General features: G+C 41.0%; 1 protein-coding gene across 2 annotated transcripts; it reads left to right on the top strand.

Moving 5' to 3' along the window:
* Positions 1 to 25,461, top strand: pdgfrb (platelet-derived growth factor receptor, beta polypeptide). 2 transcript variants are annotated; one of them, XM_068594340.1, is made up of 23 exons: positions 1 to 369; positions 10,503 to 10,576; positions 11,132 to 11,446; positions 11,843 to 12,100; positions 12,780 to 12,910; positions 13,200 to 13,365; positions 14,118 to 14,298; positions 15,020 to 15,135; positions 15,290 to 15,413; positions 15,557 to 15,768; positions 16,203 to 16,297; positions 16,430 to 16,562; positions 17,325 to 17,429; positions 17,737 to 17,847; positions 18,497 to 18,650; positions 18,842 to 19,008; positions 19,396 to 19,508; positions 19,806 to 19,928; positions 20,154 to 20,265; positions 21,552 to 21,651; positions 21,730 to 21,835; positions 22,129 to 22,415; positions 23,978 to 25,461. In XM_068594340.1, the coding sequence occupies exons 2-23, from the start codon at positions 10,528 to 10,530 to the stop codon at positions 24,123 to 24,125; spliced, it is 3,306 nt and encodes a 1,101-aa protein (XP_068450441.1). In that variant the 5' UTR covers positions 1 to 369; positions 10,503 to 10,527; the 3' UTR covers positions 24,126 to 25,461. The 2 variants fall into 2 exon arrangements, with proteins under 2 accessions (XP_068450441.1, XP_068450449.1); XM_068594348.1 differs by having other exon boundaries at positions 10,500 to 10,576.
* Positions 25,462 to 25,469: the final 8 nt, after the last annotated feature.

Below are 25,469 nucleotides of genomic sequence, written 5' to 3'. Positions count from 1 at the left end.
GAAGCAGTGTGTATGTGTGTGCGCATGTCTCCATTGAGAACACTTCTTTTTCAACTTAAAGCACTCTTTGGGAACGGTGGACAGGCTTGTTCAGAGTGTGGGAGAGGAGAGGAGACCCCTATGGTGCTGCGATTTGACTAAACAAACAGCCAGGCTCAGAGCGGTACCTCCTCCAGCGGACTCCTGGGACAGCAGAGATTAACCTCAGCCTCTGAACATCTGAGGGATCTATACATCTGAGGCAGCAGTCCCTGTAGACACCCAGCTGGACATCTCTCCTCTGATTTCAGAAGGAGGAACAACTGCTGTACGGCAACATCCTCGGGCAGAGAGGGAAGACTTATCTATGCTTCTAGGATCACCCTAAAGGTAAGAGGTTTTACTTCACTGTCAAGGATTTTACTTTTACTCATGGCTGCTTTGTCAGCTTTTGACAGAAGTGAAGATGAACTATACCAAGCGGTGAATATTCACTTAACCTGCATTGGAAGCCCTCTGTGACAGATTCAATTTCATAGCTGTCAGAGACAAGATGCACTTCATCAGTGCACACTTCAACACTGCACTGTTGGTTTATGTAATTTAAACAGATACAATAATCTGATGTAATGCCTCAAGGCAATGTCTAGTTTTAACACTTGAGTCTTGTTTTGTTGTGTGACGTTAATAGTTGGAGGTAATGTGTCTTTGTTGGTGGTATTTGTTACCCACATACTTGAATGTGTACACACCAGGAATTACAATGTGAAAGAGTGTGAGCAACCTGTTCAAACACCAACATGAGGATGGTTTGCATTTCTGTACATAGACACCTTTTCATTCTTTTCATAGCGCAACTTCAACTATGTTTATCTTTGCACTAAGAGAATACGTTTGACAAGGTATCCCGGGGTCTCACACATACACACATACACACACACACACACACACACACACACACACACACACTGGGCTTTATAGCACAAGCTGTTTGTATACGCTCCACTTTGTGCTTCACTGCTAAAGAGCTTGTTTATGCAGCTCTCTTCAGTCACCCTGAGTGAACCGGTGGTCCTCACTGCGAGACCATCAGTTTCTTTCCTCCCCTGTGACGTCCCTCACAGAATCAATCTTCTCTGCAATGCTACATGGAGAAGCTCATTGATACTGGACCTGGCATCAGTCACTGTCACCAGCATCCTTTAGATCTCCTTTAAGTTATAATACTACCACCGTCAATATAATACTTAATTCCTTTGTCACCCTTTTACATTTAAATTTCTTATAAAGCTGTGATTCAATCTCATCTTAGAAACGCAGAGCCGAGCAGACACAATCGGTTGAAGCATCTCCTCTCATTCATCACAGGAGAATGTTTTAGTATCTGGAATGAGTTACATTATAGCAATGCAAGCTATTTCATGGCAGACACATGTGTCACGCATGTCTTTACATTCTAAGGCGCCATATGTTTTGCACCTGAAAGCCTCCCCATTTCCACGCTATGAAAAGCTGCTGCATTGTTGTTGGATTACTTAACTGCACATCCATCTTCTTTATTTAGATGATCTTTTTGATATGGCGGCTTCTGAATTAGCATACACTGTAATCAGAACAATGTTGGCATATGTTTTGTGTCTGATGCTCTCCTCCTTTACAGTTAGTTTCTTTTGAAAGGTTTGATCTTCACTGGCTCTGTGGATATTTCCGTCCAGGCATGTTCAAGTGACGTTGTTACAGATGAGCTGTTGGAAAATTGCATTCATCATATTTTTACCATCAACGGTAATAGACTGTATTTCATAGTTTCACCATCAGCTGGATGTGTCCTGCTGAACATTTCACAGCACCACAAAGCTTTACAACTAGGATTTGTAAAACATAAGGAAGTTTCATTTGTGTCCTGACCCGTGGGGATGTTCCCCCTGTGCGTCAGGCTGCTGGTATGTACTACAGCAGAGCTCCTCTCCCCGGCCTGATGCAGCGCGGCCCAGTCGGCTGCACTCCCCTGGCCCAGACCTAATCCTTCGTCATCAGCTGTTTCCTGGCTCTCCGGGCTCTCCGCATGCCATTCACTCTGAGAAAATGTGCTTCACATTATGACCATGCAGAAAACATGCCAGGAGTCTGATTTGGCTCACATGTGCCAATATGTAACAGCCTGAGAGTTCGGCAGCAAGTTTTCAAACACATTGATCCCATTTTCTCCTCTTGTGATTTATCCCCCGTGACCTGAACATACAGCTGTTCAGCCATCGTGCTCTGAAGTGAGGCGTTGTTTAGATCGGGATGAAGTATAGTTTGGCGAGTGCAGTCTCGGACTCAGTCACTTATTGGGTGATTCATAATTCATCCTTCATACTTTTGAGCTGAGCTGTTGCTTCTTTGGAAGTCCATCAGTCTCATGCTCTGGCCTATAGACTCTTGCACTTTGACACTCATCATATAGTTTTAATGATAAGAACTAAGTGCTGCTGCGATACAGCATCCTGTACGACTGCCCGTCCATCTGGCCTCCCCCTCGTTCCCTCCTTCTCTCCCTCCCTCCCACTCACACAGAGCTATAAGGCAGCTGCATCTCATCTTCAGCCAGAGAGCCACTCCTACAGGACAACTCCTGGAGAAAATCTTTCTTTTTGAGTTATCCTACCAAAGGGATGGACAGTTAATTCACTCGGGAAATAATGTCCTGTTTACTCCATCGCATGTACTGTGCGGGACCACAACAGTTGCTATTATTGTTCATAAACAAAACCTGCAAAAACAAAGCCCTTTGATATTCACTGTCAAACACATCTGATCGAACCATCGCTGAGTTTTTGAGTGTTAAACTCTTTATAATCGATAACTAATGATGTTGTTTTCCCAACCTTTAACTTTAGTGCTGCTTATTTCATCACACATATGTAATGCCCTGTTTCTAGTCCTTGTGTTAGACTCAGCTAACTGGCTCCAGGTTCATATTCAGAAATCAAACATAAGGGTATAGTTACAAGAAAGCAAGTGTCCAACTATTCCAAATATGTGAAACCAAGTTTAAGTAAAGTTTTTCATTTTGCATGTAACACGTTATTTTTACACTGTTGCATTACAACCTTTACTCAAGTCAAGAATAGGACTACTTTTTCGACCTCTGCGTAACATTAAAGGATACGACAATCTTCTCTCAGAATTTACTGCATCAGGAAAAATCCAGATTTTAAGCAGGAAGTTTTTCTTCCATCATATTTTTTTTAAAGCACCACTCTTTAACTCTGGCATTTGTGCTGTCCTAAGTCCAACAAAAACAGGCTGGAATTGACGATACAGTGCAGTGAGTAAGGAGGATGAAAGAAAAACAGCCTTTGCTTTTACAAGATATAAAGATTCCACAAAATGGAAAATGGAGACTTTATTTGTATTTCTCTCAGTTTATCTCATGGCTTTAGTTGCTTTCAGAGAAGGTCTGAACATCATTGAGCTACAGTGATATTGATTAGTGGCGTTTTTGAAAAACATGTTAATCATGCAAAGAAAACAATACCCACGAGAGCTATTCCAAGATTGTTTTGCTGCAAGTGTCAAAGACAACATAACTTAACTGCACACGTTGCATAAATTATCACCCTGATTGATGCTTCTCTGTCACTCTTTCCCCCTCATTTCCAACATTATCAAATTTAGGGAAACAAGTAGAATTTAAAGCCGGTCCGGCCTAATTGTATTCAGCTGTTTCTGTTTATTTATTTCAGGGGGGTGTGGGTGTGTCACAAGCGGAGGCTAGAAGTGTGTGTAGGCGTCTGCGATTTCTCACGGGGAAGGTTTGGGGGGCTTTACTCTCAAGTGTTAGTGTGACGGCCGGTGTGCAGGAAAAAGGAGGGTGCAGAGGTCTCTGAAGAAAAACGTGGGAGGATGTGGCGCTGCTTATTCGAGTAATATATCTGGTATCCTTGTATTCCCTATGAGCAGTTTGAATTGGGGCAAAGTACCCAGATAATTACAGCCTACTTGTAATCAAAGGTTCACTGCTCAAGAAATTGGAAAAATTACTTTAATGACAACAACTGTTTTAGTTTTTTGACATCTTAATCATTTTCCCCTCATTTAGATTCCCAAATGAGTAGAACATTAGATCATTAAACTGAAATCAAACACTAGCCACATCTAAAGCTGTCATTCTTCTACAACGCTCAGTTTTACCGAGAAGCCATTTACACCCCCCATCACCACTACAAACACCATTTACAACTCTGTTTGAAAGAGAGCACACCAAAATCCCCAGTTTCCCAAACATGTGTTGCTTCAGTATGAGCAGTAGATTCACTTTGATTGCTGAGGTAAGACCACTCACAGTCACTGTGTCTCAATGCTGAACCAATTTAAAGCAAAGGATTCATGAATAATGTTATTTATTGTTTTTGTTTTAAATGCACCAGAACCTGATATCACAAACTTGAGACGGCTTCAGTGCAGCTTCAAGCGCTCAAGTCACAGTGTTTTTGTTCCTGCTAATGCAGAAGTCCTGCTTCTAGCTGTGTAACTACAACTTCTTTTGCAACGTCTGCATTACTGAGCCACAACTATGACATTTTTTGTCAGTCACTACAATATCTATTGAAATAAAAATTTACGACCTATTTTCAAGCTCAATAAGTTCTGCAACCAGCTACTTAATATTGCTCAAACTATTATGACACACATTTTTGGAGAAATATGTGGTGGGTTTCTATTTTGGTGATGTATATTTTTAATTTGTTGACTCTGCAGCTCTGATAATAGAAATGTACAGGAAGCATGTGCCTTAAACGTCAGAGAAGACACAAATAAACAGTCTCCCAAATTAATACATGAAATAAACCAAAATGCCATGTTCCCATCATGTTTTCGACATATTTTTCAACTACTATAGCAATCATTCTCAACTTGTTTTCAGTGGGTCGCGGGCTTTCACCTGGGCAAAAAAATATAATAATTAAAAAAAATTCTCTCTCTCTCTCTCTCTCTCTCTCTCTCTCTCTCTCTCTCTCTCTCTCTCTCTCTCTCTCTCTCTCTCTCTCTCTCTCTCTCTCTCTCTCTCTCTTTTTCTGCAGCCGAGTGTCTTTTTATTGCTGGCTTTAGTTTCAACTTGTTTTGCACTTGTCCCTCCATGTTTATAGCAGCATGTGACAGGTTGGGTTAAACCATCCTGATATGGGGGAGACTCTGGGTTTTTAGGATAATTAAATTAAACAGCCTACTGAATATAAAATTCACAACTGGTGGCGCTGCCTGCATGACAGTAAAAACATAGGGGTCGTGAGGAGAATTCTTGACAAAGCTTCTCAAGACAGTGACTTCTTCCATAGTAAAGTGTTACTCATAGATTCAGTGAGTGTGTATTTTTCTTTAAAGTTAGGTCATTTGTCTTTTTGAAACTACTTTTTAGTTGTTTGTTTGTGCATGAAAGATGTTGAGTCTGTTTAAGAATGGCTGAAGATTTTAAATTGTTATATATGTTATAATACCTCGTGTCCCGGAGATGCACTTTTGGGTTTTTAATTAAAATGCAGCTAACTGGGTGTAAAAGGGAATAGTTCCCTCTCTAGCATTACCACCAGCTTGTTTTGGTTTATCATCAAACTCGTTTTGTGTTGGCATGCACATTCTGAACTATCTTAGGTTCAAACTGCATGATCTTTTCATTAGATCAATTTGAGAAGTTGTCCTCTGTCCTTTTACACTATGAAAGATGGATTATCGAGACACAAACACAGACTCCATAATCAGACTGCACACACTTCCTGTTTACAGTTACTCACATCTTCTGACAGCATGTTGATGACATGTGTGCTCTCCCAGCTGAAAGTGCCTTTTTCTGCATAAGCCTGCAGTTTATCTGTCATTATGACAGCTCAGCTAATGCACAGTGTGGTGGAAGACAACCCTTTTAGTTTCCTTCAGAGAAACAAACATGATGTGAAACACTCAAATGTCTTTAATCATTTATTCGACAGATACTTGGAATAACTCAATTGAATGGATATAGCTCTTTCAGCTCAGATGGTTCACAGGTCTAACCCCAAGAAAAGGTTGAACAGAGTCTTTATACACATTACTTCGTACCCCCCTGCATCAAGATCTTGGCCTTGGTGCATGTCTGGAAGGTGGTTTTATCTACAAGGCTCTGGGGGACAGGGTGAGAACTGGAAGACAGTACAGCACATGAGACAAAACAATAATAAGATACACTTATTATTTGGCCCTGTTAATGGCGCCGACTTGGTGAGATCAGGATGAGCCGTATCTCATGTATGTTCAGGGTTAGGAAACGCAAGTTACATCTCAAAAGATCAACATGATAAATTTCCTCAACACACAGTGCATGTATTAACCATGTTGAGGGACAGTCAGGGCGTCTGGGGTCGGTACAGTGCATTGTGGGTCTTCTTCTAAAGGGACCAGAAGGTTTTCCTCAGGGAGCTTGGGGAAATAAAGTGATAAAAATGGAGGTTTGTTTTAACAAAGACACCCTGGGTCATTTCTTTCCCACAGAGCTCGCCAAAATCTGGCTGTTCAGAGATATGTCAAGAAAACCTGACATCCCTCTTAAAACTAAAAAAGAAGAGTACATTTTTTCTGTCCTGCAGCTATTCTAGTGACGTGATTTAGTACATCTCCTAATGGCGGTCAGCATCAGTCGTAGTCTTGTTTGAGCTATAATTGTGTGCATTGGAAAGAAGCGACCCCTAAATTCAAGATGTTTGTTTTGCAGATCACAGTTTCCTGTGCACTTCAGCAGAGTAAACATCACTGTCTGTGATGCAAGACTCCCTCAGCTGCCTTACTCCATGCTTTTATGTGGCTTTCTCTCTGAATTGCATTCTGTATGTCTACATGCTCCCCTTGTTGTCTTTTCCACTGTCTGGTGCCGTGTGCAGTCTTCTTGTGGTGTGGTGATGGTTTGTCATGCTTTGTCATTGGTCTAATTGGTCTGTTTTTGCATGTTGGTTGTTTTTTCTCTGCCTTTGTTGTTGTTTTTCCTCATTGTGAGTATACACCTTTTTTTGTGCAGCTTGTTATTTAAAGCAGTTTTTCTCTTTGTAGAAGAATCCTTATGTGCAGATTGTCCTCTTCTCATTGTGGCATCTCTTGTTATCTCCATCAGTATTTGGTTAGTGTTTGTGGTGGTCTGCTGTGTCACTGATGAATCACAGCCTTACACCCACACAAGGCCAAGACATTTTCTCATACAGGAAGTCAGAGCTTTCCAGCTGGACATTTTTCTCCCTTTTGTTATAGATTATACTTTCCTCCCCTTCTCTAGATTCAGCCCCCTTGGGACACACTCAAGAAAACAGTTGGCTACAAATTTGGTTCACTAAGCAGTTCCCACCTCATCGAGGAGTCCTTTATCACTGCCAGATGTTTACATAAAACATGCAGCTACATCATATATATAGATAATCCCAGAAGTGGGATTACAAGCTGCTGTGGAGTTGTGCGTGGGCTGTGTGCGTCCTGCTGAGGTCAATTTTGGCATTCTTCCTCATTAGCTGGTGACACTTGGAGTGTAGCAGCATTGTTTATGAAAACCAGCAAGGGTCAATCAGCCACCAAATTCCCAGCATCTGTGGGAATACGTATACAGTGGGATAACAGTTTATCTTTTATGGTGATTACTGCGCCATCACTTACATAAACACTGTTTGTTTTTGACCTCTGCAATCATAGCAGGATTGGAGTATCCCATTTCAAAGAAAACAAAGACAACAATAAACATCTTGGTAAGAAAAATGTTTTCAGATAAATCATCTTTAAGACCCTCCACAAAATCCTCAGAATGAAAGCCACTTTACTTGATTTATGGATATCATTGATGTTTCTTGCTGTAGATTATCTCAAACACAACTGTGTTGTGTCTTTGATTCAAACAAATACCTACTTCTTGTTTTAGTGGTTCTACTGCTACCGAGTACTTTTAATAAGTGGGGAAAAGGTAACGCTGCCAAACCTTCTTGGCAGGTTCACAAGTGTCCTGGCCCTTTTTAACACTTCAATGTATGTTTATTCACTTTCTTGCGCAAAGGCTTCATAAAAGCAAAGCACAAAACAGCCATGTTTTCAAATGTGTTGAGCTGCCCTTAGGTGTCAAGACTATGACTTTGATGTGCTGTGATTTGCATGGTCTTAAATCTTGGAGAAAATCTTGTGATAATGTTCACTCTTCAAACTCTGGCTCCCTTTGGCCCTCTGATCCGAGTCAGCACATCCTATTTTAAGGGTCGGATTCCTTTTCCGTTCAAAGCCCCCTGACAACGATCGGTCAACATAAAACCTCATCGTGTTGCAGAAGCCAAACATTATTTTTCCGACATTTTCAAAGACTTCCAAATAAGATTTGAGCACACTGAGATTCTTGTTCAGTTTTCTGCTGATGTAAACGTATTTCCTGCTGTACCTCCTTTAATGTAGCTCTTTGGCTGGTTGGAGAATAAATAGCACGAGCAGCCAACTACGATAAGATTTGTTAGTCCTCATGCTGTCAAGTGACCCATGCCTTTGGCGTCAACGCATTTGGCTGTTGTTGCTCAAAGTCACTCTCTGACACTGAGGTTACTGGTTCTCATAAGCACTGATGTGTAGTTTCTTCAGAGAACGTTCCTACCGTGCTGGTTGCTCGGGCCCATAGGGATAAGGTGACCCCCTCCCCTGCCGTCATCACCACCAGGGTCCCAAGTGTATCAGCGGTCCTGGGAAAGTTCCAGAGAAGTACTGTGGGAACGTGAACTGTGCATACACCAGTGACAAAAAGAGGAAGAGGGGGAGAGAGATCTGCGTGTGTGGATGTGATGGGTGAAGAAGATGGCGGGGTTAAAGTGTAATAATACAGCGTGCGCCTGAGTGTAGAGTGAGTCTGCTTTAGCCCATGCCAGTAAGGATGTGTCTATGTGCGCATGTCTGTAAACAGAAAGAAAAAAGTCTCTCTCTAGCGTGCACACTTTCTTTCTCTCTCTCTCTCTCTCTCTCTCTCTCTCTCTCTCTCTCTCTCTCTCTCTCTCTCTCTCTCTCTCTCTCTCTCTCTCTCTCTCTCTCTCTCTCCTTTTCTCTCTCTCACCACTTTTTATTAGAACCAGGAGGCCAGGGAGGAAATGGACCAGTCATGTTTTTGGAGCAACTCAAGAGTTTTTCGTTTTGGGAGCGGAAGTGCCAAAGGCAGTTATTAATTAAGAGAGACAACGTGTATCTCTGGTTTGAGGAACTGGCTTTGGGTTAGTCATGGAACATCTTTCTTCTCAGTTATTATGTCTCGAAATAAGAAAAATCTGTAACCCTAATACACTTTTATAGACACGCTCTTCAGGTGGTGTTGCCAGACACGTTGCCTTTATTATTGATAAGCAAAAACTGACAGAAATCTTAAGTGTTGTCAATAATATGGAGAAATCCATAAAACACTTATTACATAATGCATAACTACAGTCTAATTTCTTAAATTGAGATTGTAAAAGGTTATTGGATTATCAAGGACAAATGTTGAAGGGGGTAAGATTTCTCAAGATATATTTCACAATTTTTCCACTACTTCCCTCTCTCACTTGGTCCTCCACCCTCGCTCTTCCCAAGCCTCGCTCTTCCGCCCTCTCTCTCTTTCCCACCCTCTTGCGTACAGGCCTGTGATCCATCCTTAACTGTTTCCAGACGTCTGTTTTCTGCCAGGCTTATCCCCCATCCCAAACATAATAACAAACCATTCCTTCCCTCCTCAAGCTTTCCTTCTGCCTTCTTACTTGCATTGACGAACTTTGGGTAATGTTCAGTATGGGAGGAGAGTACAGTGAGTATTTGTCACCTTTGACCCCAATAGCTCTTGAATAATGGTAATATCACGTTGGTGTACAACTTGATATTAGTGTTACAGAAATCATCCTTTCAAAATCCTGAGTACACTCTCGTGTCAGCAGCTGATGTGAATGCCCTCATTTTCACTTTTGTTTACACCAAAACCAATTAATGGCTCAGCACGGCTCTAGAATAGCTTGGACGCAGCATTGTTGCCAGTGAGCGTGTTGCAAAGCTGCACACAGTGACCCGTTTGTTAGTGGGCTGAATACTGGTGCACCAGGAACAAAAAGAGCCAGACATTGTCGCTCTGTCCTGGTGCAGCGAGGCATCAAATACCTCCAGGGTGAGCTGTATCTGCACCTTCGTGTGCCGGCCAGAAACCATTAAAGAAAGCAGACTGACAGACCACTGAATAAAATGTGTTTCCTTCACGATGAGCAGAGCATTTTCTTTGATTGGAAGCAGATTGTCTTGACGTGCGATGTCAGCTTGAAGCTGACGCGGTGGAGCTTATGAGGCCAGGAATCAATCCATCATGATATTTAAAGGCTTGTGCTAACTGTGGTGGTGTTATGTGTCTCTTGGAGTGAACACAAATCATAATTTCCTGCTGTTTTCTTTCAGTGGACAGGATGATCTGTGTTTTTTTTAGCATGACAGAGGCAATGTGCAATGCATGACATTTCCAAAAAGTGTCGTTATAACTTCTGTTTTGTCAGCAGGATAAAGTCATTGAAGGCTTCCACCATGCGGAGGGTGACGGCATTCACACCCCATTTGACTGTCACAGTTACAGGTGAGGACACAATTTCAATAAGCAAAACTAAAACTAAAAATCTGTAACATATAGGTTCTTGAAGCAAAGAGCATGATGCCAAGCTTAGGGAGATTATTTTATACTTTCTCTTTTTACAGCATATTCCAATGAAACTTTATATGATTGAAAGGGTCATAACTTAAAAAAACAAACAGATTTGCAGTCATGACAAACTTGTGCTTACTGGGGGAGTAGACAATTTCAAAAGTATTTTTTATATTGACAGTAAGACAGTCAACACTTGAAATATCTTAAAAAGAATGGGTTTTTTTTGTGATTATTTATTAGCCGTTCAGCCAATGAGATGACACAAAAACACAATTCTTTGAAGTAAGGACAAGGGATGCATTCAAACTGACCTCTATCATTTAAAGGCATCATTATCCTCCCACAAAGTCACTCCACACAACTCATATCCTTCATCATTCAGAGATTGAACAGGATCTGGCATGTATTGTTGACTTAACCTTTGACCTCATGCTGCTGCCTTTTTGGCCCCCAACCTGATCTTCTTTCTTGTTGTGCCAACCACAGCTCTCCTCTATTTCTGCACCGAGCTGCGTTGTCTGGAGATCACACCCGATGACAAAGAGCACGTCCTGGTTGAGGGCTCCTCTCTCACCCTCACCTGCTCCGGCTCAGAAGACACAAACTGGGAATTCAAGAGGGAAGATGTGCCGTACTTCCAAGCAGAACAACTTCAAAACGATGGTCAAAGCTACCAGATTGTGCAAAGCAACGTCACATCTAGTGTTTTGACCTTGTGGAATATGAGCTGGAAGCACACAGGGGTGTATCAGTGCACCGATCGGACTGGAGAAACTAAAGAGGTGGCTATTTTTGTTCCAGGTGAGGCCTCATTTAACCAGTTCATTATAAAAGCTGTCTGATGTTTAAAGACACATTGAGGTTGACTCACACTGGTAAAGAGACAGAATAATCTACACTTAAAGAAGTCACAAGGCATGTTAAAAAAGTGTGCTGTACATGCAGGTTATTACCCCACGATGCAATGCACGGGAAATAGCTTGGGAAACAGAAGCTAAGTATTCAATGATTAGAAAAAATATTTCGCTCACAGTTCAATTGAGCCAGTTTATATCATCCTCTATCTTTAGAAGACGTGGATGTCATGTAATCTAACTGTAAAAACAGGATACTGTAAAGATGAGTTTCAGAACTGAACACTTTCATTGTTTGATCCACAATTTCGATAATCAAAAGGAGTGGTGTTTCTGCCCATAGACCCTGATGTGTGGTTCATAGAGAGCTCACACGGCATGGTAACAAAGACCAGTGAGGAGAGCACCATCCCCTGTGTGGTCACCAATCCGAACATCACCGTCACCCTGTATGAGAAGGACACGGATCTGCCCATCAGGGGGCTTTATGTTCCTAGTGAGGGGTACAAGGCACCGCTGGAGGACAGGACGTATGTGTGTCGGGGAGAGCTGAACAACGAGGTGAAAGAGTCTCAGGCCTTCTACGTCTTCAGCATCATTGGTAGGTATTTAGGTGAAAGAGTTCGGTTAGAGAAACAACTTTTCCCAAAATATAAATGTGGTCATCATTGATATCACACCTAGATGTGCTGAAAGAGAGAGCTCACAAACACACAGTTGATCCCTACAATTTAATCTCAGGCTACACCCAAACTATTTAAGTCTATTTTGTTAAATCACCAGAAAAACAAGCAGAAAACATCAATCACATTTCTTCAAACAGCTAATTTAACAAAATATGCAAGTTTCGTGACCAAGTCAGTCCAAAAGTGTCATTCTCTAATTATCACATACGCTCTGGTCACATTACAACTCTCTCTTGGAAGATTGGCTACTGGAAGGTGATGCCGTTTTCTATTGTGAAGAGATAATTAGGTACATACTGGACTCTGTGTATCAAAGTGCAATAGTTTGCCTAGAAAAAAAAATCTGTTTTGTTTTCTTTGTATTCCTTTACTTTTGTGGAGCTTTAAAGCGTTTTGTTTTCCCGCTACAGTTTCGTTGTGTTTCGTTTCGACTAATACTGATGAGATAAAGAGAAAAAGAAATCAAATTTCTGGGTTACATTTTAAACAATTCTGTTATTGATTAATAGTGAAGGAGACTTTTCGCCACAATAAACCATCATCATCACTAGCTCTTCCCCCTCCTCTCTCCCACACTCTCTCTTCCCGTCTCAGTCCCCGAGGCCATCGACGCCTACATCAACGCATCAAAGACCATCCTGAAACAGGGCGAACCGCTGACAGTTAACTGCACAGTGTACGGAGTGGAGCTCGTCTTTTTTTCCTGGGATATCCCCAACAGAGAGGTGAGTAGGAGTGGAGTAAAAAAGCGCTTTTGTTCAGCTTTCCCTTCGCGATCACTCTGAGGCCTCATGACCGGGCCCAAAGTGCATCAAGATGTAGAGACACACCTTAATTTCTATCCCCTAGAGAAATGCTACTGATAACATGTGGTGTTGGTATTGTAATAATCTGTTAAACATTTCCTTTTGGGTTAATCTTTGGATCATGTTGAAGATGGAAGTTTCAGCTTTTCAGCTAAAAATGTTATTTTAGAAAGCCTTGTTATGCAGATGTCGTTCCTCTCTCTTTAAGGTCGTTGATGTCGAGCCACTGACAGACTTCCTGCCTGTCATGAACATGCGCTCCTGCCTGATCTTCCCTCGAGCCACGGTGGCCCACAGTGGACAGTACGTCTGCCATGTCCACGAGAGCATCCAAGATCAGAGGGCCTCTGCCAGCGTCAACATCACTGTGCTCGGTTAGACCATACCCAAATATGCACACAAAACTAAAACAAACTGATGCTGGACAGATTATTATTGTGTTTCACGAACACAGAGAAGACTGCTCATTATGTAAACCTTTACAAGTCAAGGTGAAAATGGTGCTTCTTCTAAAGGAAATGAAGATGACTGCTATTTATTTCTGTCTAATGTGTGAAATATACCAATCACATGGTGCGGATGCCCCTGAGGGACGCCTTGAAAAACGGAGCTTCAAACGGGGAGGGGGTTAGGTACAGCAACTCTATATTTAGACTTTTGGGAATAAGCACCAAATAATCAAACATTCGTCATGCTGAACTTCTCCTCCTTTTCTCTCTTGACAGTTACTGAACATGTGTGGGTCTGTTAATGCTTATTCTATCTGCAGCGAGGTGTGCTATGTTTATGAAATCCTTGAATTACTTGAACCGCCACGCTCCATGGAGACTAAAACAGTTTAGTAGTGCTCGCTGGAAAAGACATGATATTGACAAGATATTGTCTGGCCACAGAAGGTCAACAGTGAACAGCAGCAGTACAGAACTGTCGCTGCTGTCCAGTGACGTAACTTGAATATAATAAATTATGTAACTAGGCTATAATCAATGATTTTATATAAACAATGGAGCACATATATACTTATATATGAAAGAGATCCATGCTAAACACAGAATTATATAACAAAGATCTTGAGCAGAAGACATTTACATTAAGTTACTGATGATATGATATTTTCTTTCTTCAGAGCGAGGCTTCGTGGATGTGAAGACTGCTCCGCAAACAAATATTTCGGCCAAGCTGCAAGAGAATGTTGAGTTGAGAGTGGAGGTTGAGGCCTACCCTCCCCCGCAGGTCCGCTGGAGCAAAGACGGCTTCTCAATCAAGGGAGATAAAACTATCACAACCAGACGAGAGCATGGGATCAGGTGAAACATTCAGCCAAACTCAGTGAAATCACCGACAGACCTTAGAGAAATTGTCTCATACAGGTTTATACATTTAGATAATTAGCTCTGAACCTCTGTTCAGGGGGCAGCCTCCGGAGGCATCACCCTCTTCTCAGTCATCGCCAGATAAGGCCTCCGCAGAGAGAAACTCTATACTCTCTGGAGGGCCGGACTCCAATCATTCATCACACGGAAACCATAAACACAAAATACCTGTCACAACTCACAAATGTCTTTCAGTAAAATGCCAAATAGTGTTGTAATTGCAAGACCATGTTTTCACATTTCTGTGCAACACACATCCAAAGTGAAACATCGTCCACGTGTTCGACTCGTATGAACCTTCTGTTAACGAACATGTTATTCCATTTCTTGTTGACATCTTCAGATTTAAACACAAATTTACAATTTGTCCCACTGAGTTCCTTTGATTAAAATAACACTTAGACATTAGTAAGCCCTCCCAGAAGGAGTGGAAACATCTGATCAGTACTTTATTAACAGAGAGAACATAAGCCTGATTGCTCAAGATAAACAGGGTGATAAGCAGCTGTTTGTTGCATGTAAAAGTAAATTTTATCACATCGTTGACCTCTTGAAACCTCTTGATCCCTTTGTAACAAAAAGTTGGCAGCCCATACATGTTGTGGGAAAATAGCATATACTCATATACATTTTATTGTCTCACCTTCTACCTCAGGTATGTCACCCTGCTCACCTTGGTGAGGGTGAGGAAGGAGCAGAAAGGCCGCTACTCTGTCCTTATCACAAACGGAGATGACACAAAGGAAGTGACCTTTGACCTGGAGGTCCAAGGTGAGAGGCTGTTTGCATCCTCACAGTGTACAGGGTGTTCATGTACATTTTAAGTTCCTCGACAATTTGAAAGTGCACACAGAAAAGTCAGGGACAGAAATTGTTTTTATCCACGTCAGAAATGATTAATGTTCGTTGCAACCCATGTGTGTAGTTTCTGCTCAGATTAAAGACCTGACCGACCACCACCTACCTGGGAAAAGACATTTGGTGACCTGTGTCGCCGAGGGGGTCCCAACCCCGACCATCCAGTGGTACAGCTGTGACAGCATGCACCAGTAAGTCACCCATTCATCAGTGAACTGTCACATAACAAACACGGGAGGGCGGATCAATCACAGAAATGTATTTGACTTTCAAATTCTGTACGTCTGCTTTGCCTTCCTTTGACTCCGTCCGCTAATCTCATGTCGTGTTGCAGGTGTAGCAACCAAACAGCGGTGTGGCAGCCGCTGATACCGGAGCTGGAGGTGCTGAGCATCCGGACCAACGTGAGCTACAGCGAGACCCGTAAAACCAGCCAAGCGCGGAGCCAGGTGACCTTCCACAAGCCCCAGCAGGTCACAGTGCGCTGTGAGACCAGCAACCGAGCAGGACTCATCGACAGGAGAGACGTCAAACTGGTGTCCAGCAGTAGGTGTCACAGCAAGAACGTCACGGTTTAGTGTGTTTTATAGTTCAGTACCAAAGGACCAAAGGAAGTGAACATTGTATTGTATCTATGTTTCTCAGTTTCACTGTGTAAATGTGCTGTATACAAGTTAACTATAAGATATCTAAAACATGATAATGATCAAACATACACTTACATCACAGTTGGTTTATCTAAACAAACATAGTGAACAAGAAAAAGTTACATTTTAGAGATACAAGACAAGGTTTCACGAAACAGAAAATAATGTGTATTTGTACTTTGGCTTTTAGTATAAGTATAACTATAGTTTGTTTTACAGAATTATTGCCGACATGTTTATAAAGGGAGGTTTTACGTTTTTATATTTGAGACAACTTGGTTAACTAAATGTTTCTTGTCTTCCTTTAATGCTGTGTCCGTTTTCCTGTTGCAGCACTGTACTCCCAGGTGGCAGTATTGGCTGCTGTTTTAGCTTTAGTGGTTATCATTATCATATCTATCATCATCCTCGTTGCTGTGTGGAGAAAGGTGAGACACAAAGTTACAAACTGAAACATCCATATTTTTTTTTGTTTTTTCACAAATCATTTGTGATTAAAAAGTAGAAGCCTTTTATTTCGGTGTTTCAGTTTCGCTGTTGTGTTTGTCGTGTGTTCTCAGAAACCTCGCTATGAGATCAGATGGAAGGTGATAGAGTCAGTGAGCCAGGACGGTCATGAGTACATCTATGTGGACCCCATCCACCTGCCCTATGACCTGGCCTGGGAAATGCCAAGAGACAATCTGATGCTTGGTGAGTCCTCATGATGCCCATCGAGACACTTTATGTCACATAAGCTGGATGTGCCGTCACTTTATGCAATTAACATTGCTTCAAGAAAAGACAGTTTAATAATAGGTAGATTTAAATAGACAATGTATTTGTGCAAACAAACATTTTAATACTGACAAGACAATTCATAATTTGACAATTATATTTTGTTGATATTACTTTGGCTAAAAAGGGTTTTATTTTAAAAGTATCTGATTAAATAATATCTTTGTTTTTCGTAGCTCCCTTTTAAGTAGTAGTAGTAGTAGTAGTAGTAGTATTAGTAGTAGTCTTGTAGTGGTTGCTAGTTAGAAAACAGAAAATATGTCCATTTCACTTGTTAATCTCAGACTAAACAGACTTAAAGAGCAAAGAAACAAGAGTGTAGCTATCACCGGGTGACTATAGTGCTGTGGGTGGTTTGGGTCGTCTGGGCGTATTTGAGGCTAGAATACTAAGTGAGGTTTGTTAAACTTGTCTTCTTGGCTCTAATCCTGCCTTATTTTTAAAGCTCTTTGTTTTTGACAACGTGTTGTTGGTAGTCAGCTGCCCCGTACAAACAGGACACTTTGCTGGTTAGACTTCTGCTCAGGAATCTGGACCCTCTGTTATGATCTGCTCAAGTTACCAGATAAATGTATTTACAATATTATTTAAATCAACAGAGAAGGATGTCACTTCTGTTTCAGGTCTATCATGTGCTTAGTCCAATTCTATCTAACTGAGCCTTTCTTTGTGTTTTAGGTCGCACTCTTGGATCAGGAGCCTTTGGCAGGGTGGTCGAGGCAACTGCACATGGTCTCACTCATTCCCAGTCCAGCACAAAAGTGGCCGTGAAAATGTTGAAATGTAAGACATACAATGTAAAAACACAGTCTAAAGCCATGTGTGTACTTGTGTGAACAATGTGGAGATCCCAGCCGAGCACACTGCATACCATAGCTGTCAGTTACTGTGAAACCAGTGTCCTATTCCTGCGAGCACTGAGAGAGCAGAAGCCTGCTGAGCTTTAGTTTGGCTGCCAGCCTGGTTGAAGTTTCAGCCAAAGGGTCTTTGAGCAGTTTGACGTCAGTGTCCTGGCCCTCTATGTTGAGTTCTCCTGGACTCATACCTGCCTTATAATGCCCTACTTTGACACATCTTTCTCTCCATCCAGCTACAGCCAGAAGGAGTGAGACTCAGGCTCTGATGTCAGAGTTGAAGATCATGAGTCACCTGGGTCCTCACCTCAACATCGTCAACTTGCTGGGAGCTTGCACCAAACAGGGTGAGCACCGGCACTATGCTGTGCAAACACCTCCCATAATTAGGCCATTTTATAGTCTGTTTGCGCATTAACGGTATCTTATATCAGCAAAACCTTCCTGGTGGTTCTGTAGTCTTTTGTATTTGTCTGTAAATTCATTCAATAAATTAAAAAAAGTACCCTAAAAGGGAATAGCTCACTGAGTGTGAGCTCTGTACAATCGAATAATTACAAATCTAAGGTTATGTATGGTATGAGATGCGTCAAGAAAGACAATTGATATTAACTAATTAACACAATGTTACCAAATAAAAATATATTTCCATATAAATAATAATAGTAATAATGATAAAACATGCAGTGTTTTTTTGCTTGTTTTTCTACATACGATTAAGTTACAGACATCCTATTTGCACTGCGAGCACATCAGAGAATAAAGCGAGACAGTTACAATTTCATGCTAAGGGTTCATGTGGCTTCAGAGGTTGCTGAAGAGAGAAGGAAAAATGTAAACAGACGTAAAAAACATGTTGTGGAAATGCTGCTGTCTACGTTAGTAGTTACTTTTAATGTATGTTTTTGTTGGATTGAAGGTAAATATGCCTTGCCCTATAGGGAAATTAAAGTTTGTTAAATCCCAAATTTTTACTTTTCTTTTTCCACCAATCAGGCCCTCTGTATCTGATTACTGAGTACTGTCGCTATGGCGACCTGGTGGACTACCTGCACAGGAACAAGCACAGCCTCCTGAACCAAGCAGAGAAGAACCAAGACGACGGCTGCCTCATCTCTGGAGGAAGCACTCCGCTCAGCCAGAGGAAAGGGTAAGAAGAACAGATAACATCTTGCATCATGTGTGTGTGTGTGTGTGTGTGTAGTGCTGTCCCATAGACATGTGTGTCTTTCTCATATAAATTAAATTAAATTAAATAATTGTTAAAGTGCCATGAAATTAAATGGGTGCAGGTCTTTTTTTTTTTTTATCACATTGCATTTTCACACTTTGTGCGTCCAGCTACGTGTCCTTTGGAAGTGAGAGTGATGGAGGATATATGGACATGAGTAAAGATGAGCCCACCATCTACGTGCCCATGCAGGAGCATATGGACACCATCAAGTATGTGGACATCCAGCCCTCTCCGTACGAGTCGCCCTACCATCAGGACATCTATCAGGAACAAGGTCTGAGTTGTGTTTCTATGTTGTAAATGCAAACCAGTATTCAGAATTCAGCACACTGAACCCAGGATAGAAGGAAGAATGATATGCAGTATGAGGCCAACCAGTAACCATCATCACCATTGATGTGACCTTGAAAAAGTGCCTTTCATGAACACATGCATTGTTTTCCCCTCATAAATCAATGAATGCAGCTTGAATTTTTTCCGGTCTTTGATCAAAAAAGCACTAACAAATGTTAGAGCATGTGAAGTGCATGCGCTTAATTTCAGGCCATGCAGTCACAGGACAGCCGGAGTTCCCCGAACAAGAAGACAATGTCTTCATTCAGTAGATGCTCATCACCTTCTCTTCTCATTGTTTGTCATCTCACCTTGTCATCGTGTTCAGGTGACAGCAGACTGGACCTGGCCATCAGTGACTCTTCCATTCTCACCTATGACGATCTCTTGGGCTTCAGCTATCAAGTGGCAAAGGGGATGGAGTTTCTCGCCTCCAAGAATGTAGGATATGAGAAATAATTATGCCTAATATGTAATTGATGATATTTGACTGATATATTCCTCTGTATTATGTGACTTTGTTTCCATTTAATTGGATAATTCAACATTTTTACTGGCTGAGGTTTACAAGAGGAGATCAATACCACCCTGCCATATTGATACCATGCCTATACTCCAAATATGAAGCTATAGCAAGCAGCCGTTTAGCTTAGCTTAGCATAGAGACTGGAAACAGGGGGAAACCTCTAAAACTCACTAATTACCACTTTAATTCAATTTAATTGTATTCCACCACAGTGTGTCCATCGTGACCTTGCTGCCAGGAATGTGCTGATCTGCGAGGGCAAACTGGTGAAAATCTGTGACTTTGGATTGGCCAGAGACATCATGCATGATTCCAACTACATCTCTAAGGGCAGCGTAAGTGATAAAATCATGAAGGTTGATAAACAAAATACACGTTATGCCACCTCGCTTTTGTTGCTATCATGTTTAAATGCATTTATAAAACTTCATACCAAAGTACCTACCAAACGAATGTAGTGTAATTGATATAATTTAACTAAGATTAGCGAAATAAAATGCTGCAAATATGATCATCGGTGGGTCTGTTTGACTGTCTAATGTATACATTTTTTTATTCAGACCTTCTTGCCCCTGAAGTGGATGGCACCAGAAAGTATTTTCCATAATTTGTACACCACCCTGAGCGACGTGTGGTCATACGGCATTCTTCTTTGGGAGATTTTCACTCTGGGTCAGTCTAAACGCACACATATTTAACACAAAAAAAGTCATTAACTTAAGTCCAAATCAGAACTGGTACACACACAAGATGGATTCATCTTTTTGAACTGCTTATGTAGGTCACATTTCAAAATTCTCACCTGCTTGACTCCTCGGTAATTATTGAAGCCAAAACAAACATCAGATTTCTGGTAAAACGTAAATTATGAAAACTTGTGTCTAAACTGACAATGAATGTATGCAAGGCAAATTGTCAATGCCATGTCTGATAGAAAGTACATACCATTTAGTTAAAAGACTCTTATGAGGTCTAAACCCTATTAAGCACAGTCAAGCTTTGAAATTACCATTTCCCTCTTCCCACGATTTTGGAAACTACCATGGAAACAAAGGAGACAGTTTATAAAAGTGTTTAAGTGATGGAAAACAAACTCACAATCCAACCTCTGTAAAAAAAATAAATAAAAAAAATGCATTTCCTGGTCTGAATCTGAATTGGACCTTTTTAGATCATTTTCCCTTTCAGACCTGCGTCAGAACAACTAGAATCAATTGGCACAATTCTTCTTCTCAGAAAATAAACGTGCATAACTTCAGATATATGATTTTACTTTCTCAGCCGGTGCATGACTTTATTGATCATCACTTAACTGAATGCCTCATGTTTTCTGCAGCTAAGAAATATTGCAAAAATCAGATGCATTTTGTCCTCGACGGATCTCAAACTAGTGCTCCAAACTTTTCTTTTCTCCCATCCGTCCATGTAATCCCCTCTACACCTGCATCAAGCTGCTCTAAATGCTGACAGCTGGTTCAAAATAAAGCTGCCAGGTTATTAACTAGAACTAGAACTTTGTTTTTGTTCATTCCTTCTGAGACTTCCTGTAACAATCTATGAATAAATGAAACGCTATCTTGTTAATTACAGATAAGGCCCTGCATGACCTTGTCCAGTGTTACATTTCTTATCTCCTTGTTCCAGTTTATTTTTTCCCCGCTTTAACTGCAAAACAAAAGGTGATCACATTGTTGCTGTTTTGCTGTTTCCCTTAGAGATCGTCTGTCAGCGTCGTTGAAAGTTTGGACACTTTATTTATTTATTTTTATAAGGCTTAAAAAAACCTGTCTTTGTAGACAAGCCTTTTCACAGATCTCCCTGACATACATTTGCAATCTATTTTTCACCTACGGTAATTCTTTGATATTTTTCGTGTGTTTTTGTTTTTTGTGAGTGCTTTATAAATACAGCGTTCCTTGCATTTACTTATATTCCTACTTGTGGGATGCTTTCTGCAGGAGGAACCCCTTACCCGGATTTGCCTATGAATGAGTTGTTCTACAGCGCTTTGAAGCGAGGCTACCGAATGGCCAAACCTGCACACGCCTCTGATGAAGTGTGAGTCTCATTGTACCCCGCTTCATTTGTCAGCTCTCCAGTAACCCAGACCTTAACTGCATGTCATCTCTTTTGCAGTTATGACATCATGAAGAGGTGCTGGGACGAGAAGTTTGAGAAAAGGCCTGATTTCTCCTTTCTGGTCCACAGCGTTGGGAACATGCTAGCAGACAGCTACACAAAGGTACATATACAGTTTCTGAACTGGGAGCTTGGACTGTCAACTCTACACCACATACTCCTAATCTTCAAATGTTATTTTACCAATTATTGAATCTCATTAGTCAGCCTATCTGCCTCCCAGTGGCTGGTTAAAGCAATTTGATTTCTCACTGATTCTTAAAGTAGATAGAAAGTGAATAGTGATGTAAAATATTTTGTGTTTAACATCTGCAACCTTTAACCTCAAGCTCATAAACTGTTGACTAATAGATTCAGCGTTGCTTAAATAATAAAGCTGTTGTTCCCCGGCATCAGAAATACAATCAAGTCAATGACAACTTCCTGAAGAGTGACCACCCGGCAGTCACCCGCACCAAACCCAGACTCTCCTCCCCCTTTCCGAGTGCCAACCCATCCTTCGGCACCCCATCCCCCCATTACCTCCCCCCGGACCCCTACACCCAGAGCCTGAGCCCTGGAGAATACCAAGAAGAGGCAGACACACAGGAAGTCATGACGTCATACAACGAATATATCATTCCCATCCCCGACCCTAAGCCAGAGGACGTTTTCACTGATGTGCCGTCAGAAAGCCCTGCAAGGTACGGAGCTACTAAAATATATGCTGCAGATGTATGCCAAATGCTTGTGTCGCAAGAAAGAGCAGTGTTTTTTTTTACACCACACGCCCACCTATCCAGATGTTGAGCTGAGACAATAGCTGCATTATGGTGGCAGACATAAACATCCAGTTTAATAAAGGCCAAATAAACTTCGGACTATAAGAAATCCAGATATATTTACATGTAGAATCAAAGTTTTTTTCCCCCATAACTCTAAACAAACTTGGATTTAATAGTTGTTTAATACGTTTGTTCAAAGAGTCCAACCCTGTCTTTTGGATTTTGAAAGTGATTGTACCTTAAACATTGCGTGAAGCAGTTTTAGTGAGGACGTCATGGACACATCAAGCAGTATTTTAAAATCCAAACAAGAAATACTCACTAAATGGGCCAATCAGTAAAAAAGATTACCAGTCAGCCATCTAATTTTCCTATAAATGTTAAGCTAACATTCATTCTTACAAGAAAGTAATTACCGCCAAATTTATATATAAATCAATTAGATGCAGCCCTATTCAGGGCCTTTCAAAGTTCAAGGGGCTAAAGTATACTTAAAATTCGGAGCATAAATATAGCAGCAAACAACTGCTATCTTTGTCACAATGTAGAGGAATTATGTTTACCTGAACAGAGAATTCTCTCCCTCTGTGTCGTTAGCTGAGCTGGTCCTGGCTTTGTTGACTTAGCCGGGCCAACTTTACATGTTTGTATGCACGTTACTGCACGTTCCTGCGCGTTACTGCTCGTTATGGCACAGGAGCGAGCCCCACTGGTTAGCTCTCCGCCTAATGGCTTTTATCCGATTACACTCGTTTGCTTGTTGATTCTTCACAGTCCCTTCTGTTTGTACGCCCTTTGCCGTTTGGCGTATAATGCAACAAGCAAGACATTAATATGCATGCTCTGAGCTTGAGCGCCATCTGCAGAGCTCGCGCTACGATGCCGAGCACGAGTCAGGCTTTAGTGCCGCGCGCACCGTTAGCGACGAGCGGCCAGCGAAATGTTCAGAGGCGATAGAAACGCTTCCAATCTCGTAGCTCGCATTTTTAAAACATTTCAGTTACAGTTACATCACTTTGAATAGGCCAGATTATCTACTTTCTTCTTGAATGTATTTACAATGTTAGACCATTACTGCTTACCATCCTAAGAAATGAAGTCCTCTCACTTGTATTATTGATTACTCGGAAAAACTAGCGATCAATTTGGCTGCGTATAGGTTCTACCCAGTCGTTAACTTTAGTGCATGTTCAAAACACAGGAAGTACTCATCATTTCTCTATACAAAGAGCTGCATTGGGGTGAACATTTAAATAACCCTTGAAATACGGAAGAACAAAGCATGTAAATGTTCTCTAAATGGGTGAGTATTTTCATTTTTTAGGTGTGACTTGTGGTTGCTGGAAGGAAAATGAAAAAATGAATGATGATATCCGGATTTATTATAAACATTGATAAGTACAGACGCTGTAGTGTATTTCTCTGTCTCCTATGTGACTGAGTGCACAATGTGAAGTTGTGTTTTGTCTTCCCACCCTCAGCTTTCTGGCTGTGGAGGAGGAGGCCGACTCCATTTCGCAGGACACAGCTGACACTCTCCCGGAAGAGGACAGGCTGGAGGAGACCAGTGAGAGAGACGCTCTGCTTGGTTTTTCTGGGACACCTGAGGTAGAAGATAGCTTCTTGTAGCCACACTCGGCGAAAACATCCCCTTTCCTGGTACTTTTTAACCTGACTGAAAAAGGGAATGTGACTAAACTAGAACGTAGCAAAATTAAAACTGAGAAGAAAACATTTGTATTCCCCCTCAAAACGGGTTTCCCTTCTTTTGAGTTTTGTATCAAACTTAGTACCTCTGAAACTAAAATGGTTACAATTGCTGACCCTGATGTTATGATTCAGTCATTTATTAGACACTTGTCATAATATAAATACGGTACTATTCTCACCCTCTGTAGAGAACCAGTTTCCAGTAATATGTTTACTGTATTTTCTATTGTAGCCAGAGACGTATGAGGCCATATGAGACATGTGCTCTTCTAACTGGTTATACACAGTTTAGTTATAGTTTAAATACTGTCCAATCAAGAACAATATGTAATTTCCATATCAGTGGGAATCAATAACATTATATAATAGACCACAATCAGCCATGGAAAGTAGGAAAATGGATTTAAACTTTATGTTGCATTTCTTTTCTTCAGTACGACCTACAGCTGTACTCACTGTATTGTAATTTCTTTGCAACATTTTATTTCTAGGACGTGAAATACAGACATGCACTGTTTTACGATGACAAATACTTTCTTGGCATTGACTTATGCCATAGTGCCAGACATATTCAGTTGTCTTTCTTTTTTTGTGAGAAATATATGAAAAATCTATGTAATTTGTGAATTTTGAATACTTGTTTTGCATACGTTTAATCCATAGCTCTGTGCCAGATTTGCACTTTATTTAGAAATATGCAGATATTCATAATGAAGATCTAAATAAATAAATATACTAAAGTATAGATTCAAAAGTTAAACTTAAAATTGACTTTTGACTTCAACATGTGGCTGTTACAGTAAATCAGTTTCTGTGGTGACAGGTGACTATACAGAGGAAAACACTAAATACAGCATATCACTGCCTTAGCACAAGATGGCACATGAGTGCCTTTGTACAGACTGACAGATTATTGCCTTCCAGCTATTGTTGCTCACTGATTATGAGGGTTTTTTTCTAGAGGGTTTAGCAGATATGAGAGGCCACTGTACTCAAGCAACCTAGATAGACATATGTATACATGTACAACTATTGCTTTTAGTCTTCTACTGCATTGTTAAGCCTTCACTTACACAATGTTTCAACTGTCAGTACTGTAGTATTGACAGTAGTCTGCCATTTAAAACAAACTCCTTTGCCTTTTAAAATGCACAAGATCACTGTATCACAAGCTATGGTACCAAAGCTCTTCGTAACGTTTACAAATGTATTTTTTATATGTGCCATTTTGTAAGTTGTAAATATGACAATAAATGTGTATTA

Source organism: Clinocottus analis, unplaced genomic scaffold (assembly GCF_023055335.1).
Source record: "Clinocottus analis isolate CAN_PGR_092001 unplaced genomic scaffold, fCliAna1.0.p SCAF_10, whole genome shotgun sequence".
Taxonomy (NCBI): Eukaryota; Metazoa; Chordata; class Actinopteri; order Perciformes; family Cottidae; genus Clinocottus; species Clinocottus analis.
Note: the sequence above shows the minus strand (reverse complement) of the source record. Positions and strands in the feature narration are given on the sequence as shown.

Excerpts from the sequence above, each read along its gene's own strand:
- pdgfrb (XM_068594340.1), top strand. The coding sequence starts at position 10,528 with ATGCGGAGGGTGACGGCATTCACACCCCATTTGACTGTCACAGTTACA. Across the intron at positions 12,911-13,199 it reads GGGATATCCCCAACAGAGAG|GTCGTTGATGTCGAGCCACT; the intron begins GTGAGTAGGAGT and ends TCTCTCTTTAAG. Across the intron at positions 15,414-15,556 it reads AGCTGTGACAGCATGCACCA|GTGTAGCAACCAAACAGCGG; the intron begins GTAAGTCACCCA and ends GTCGTGTTGCAG.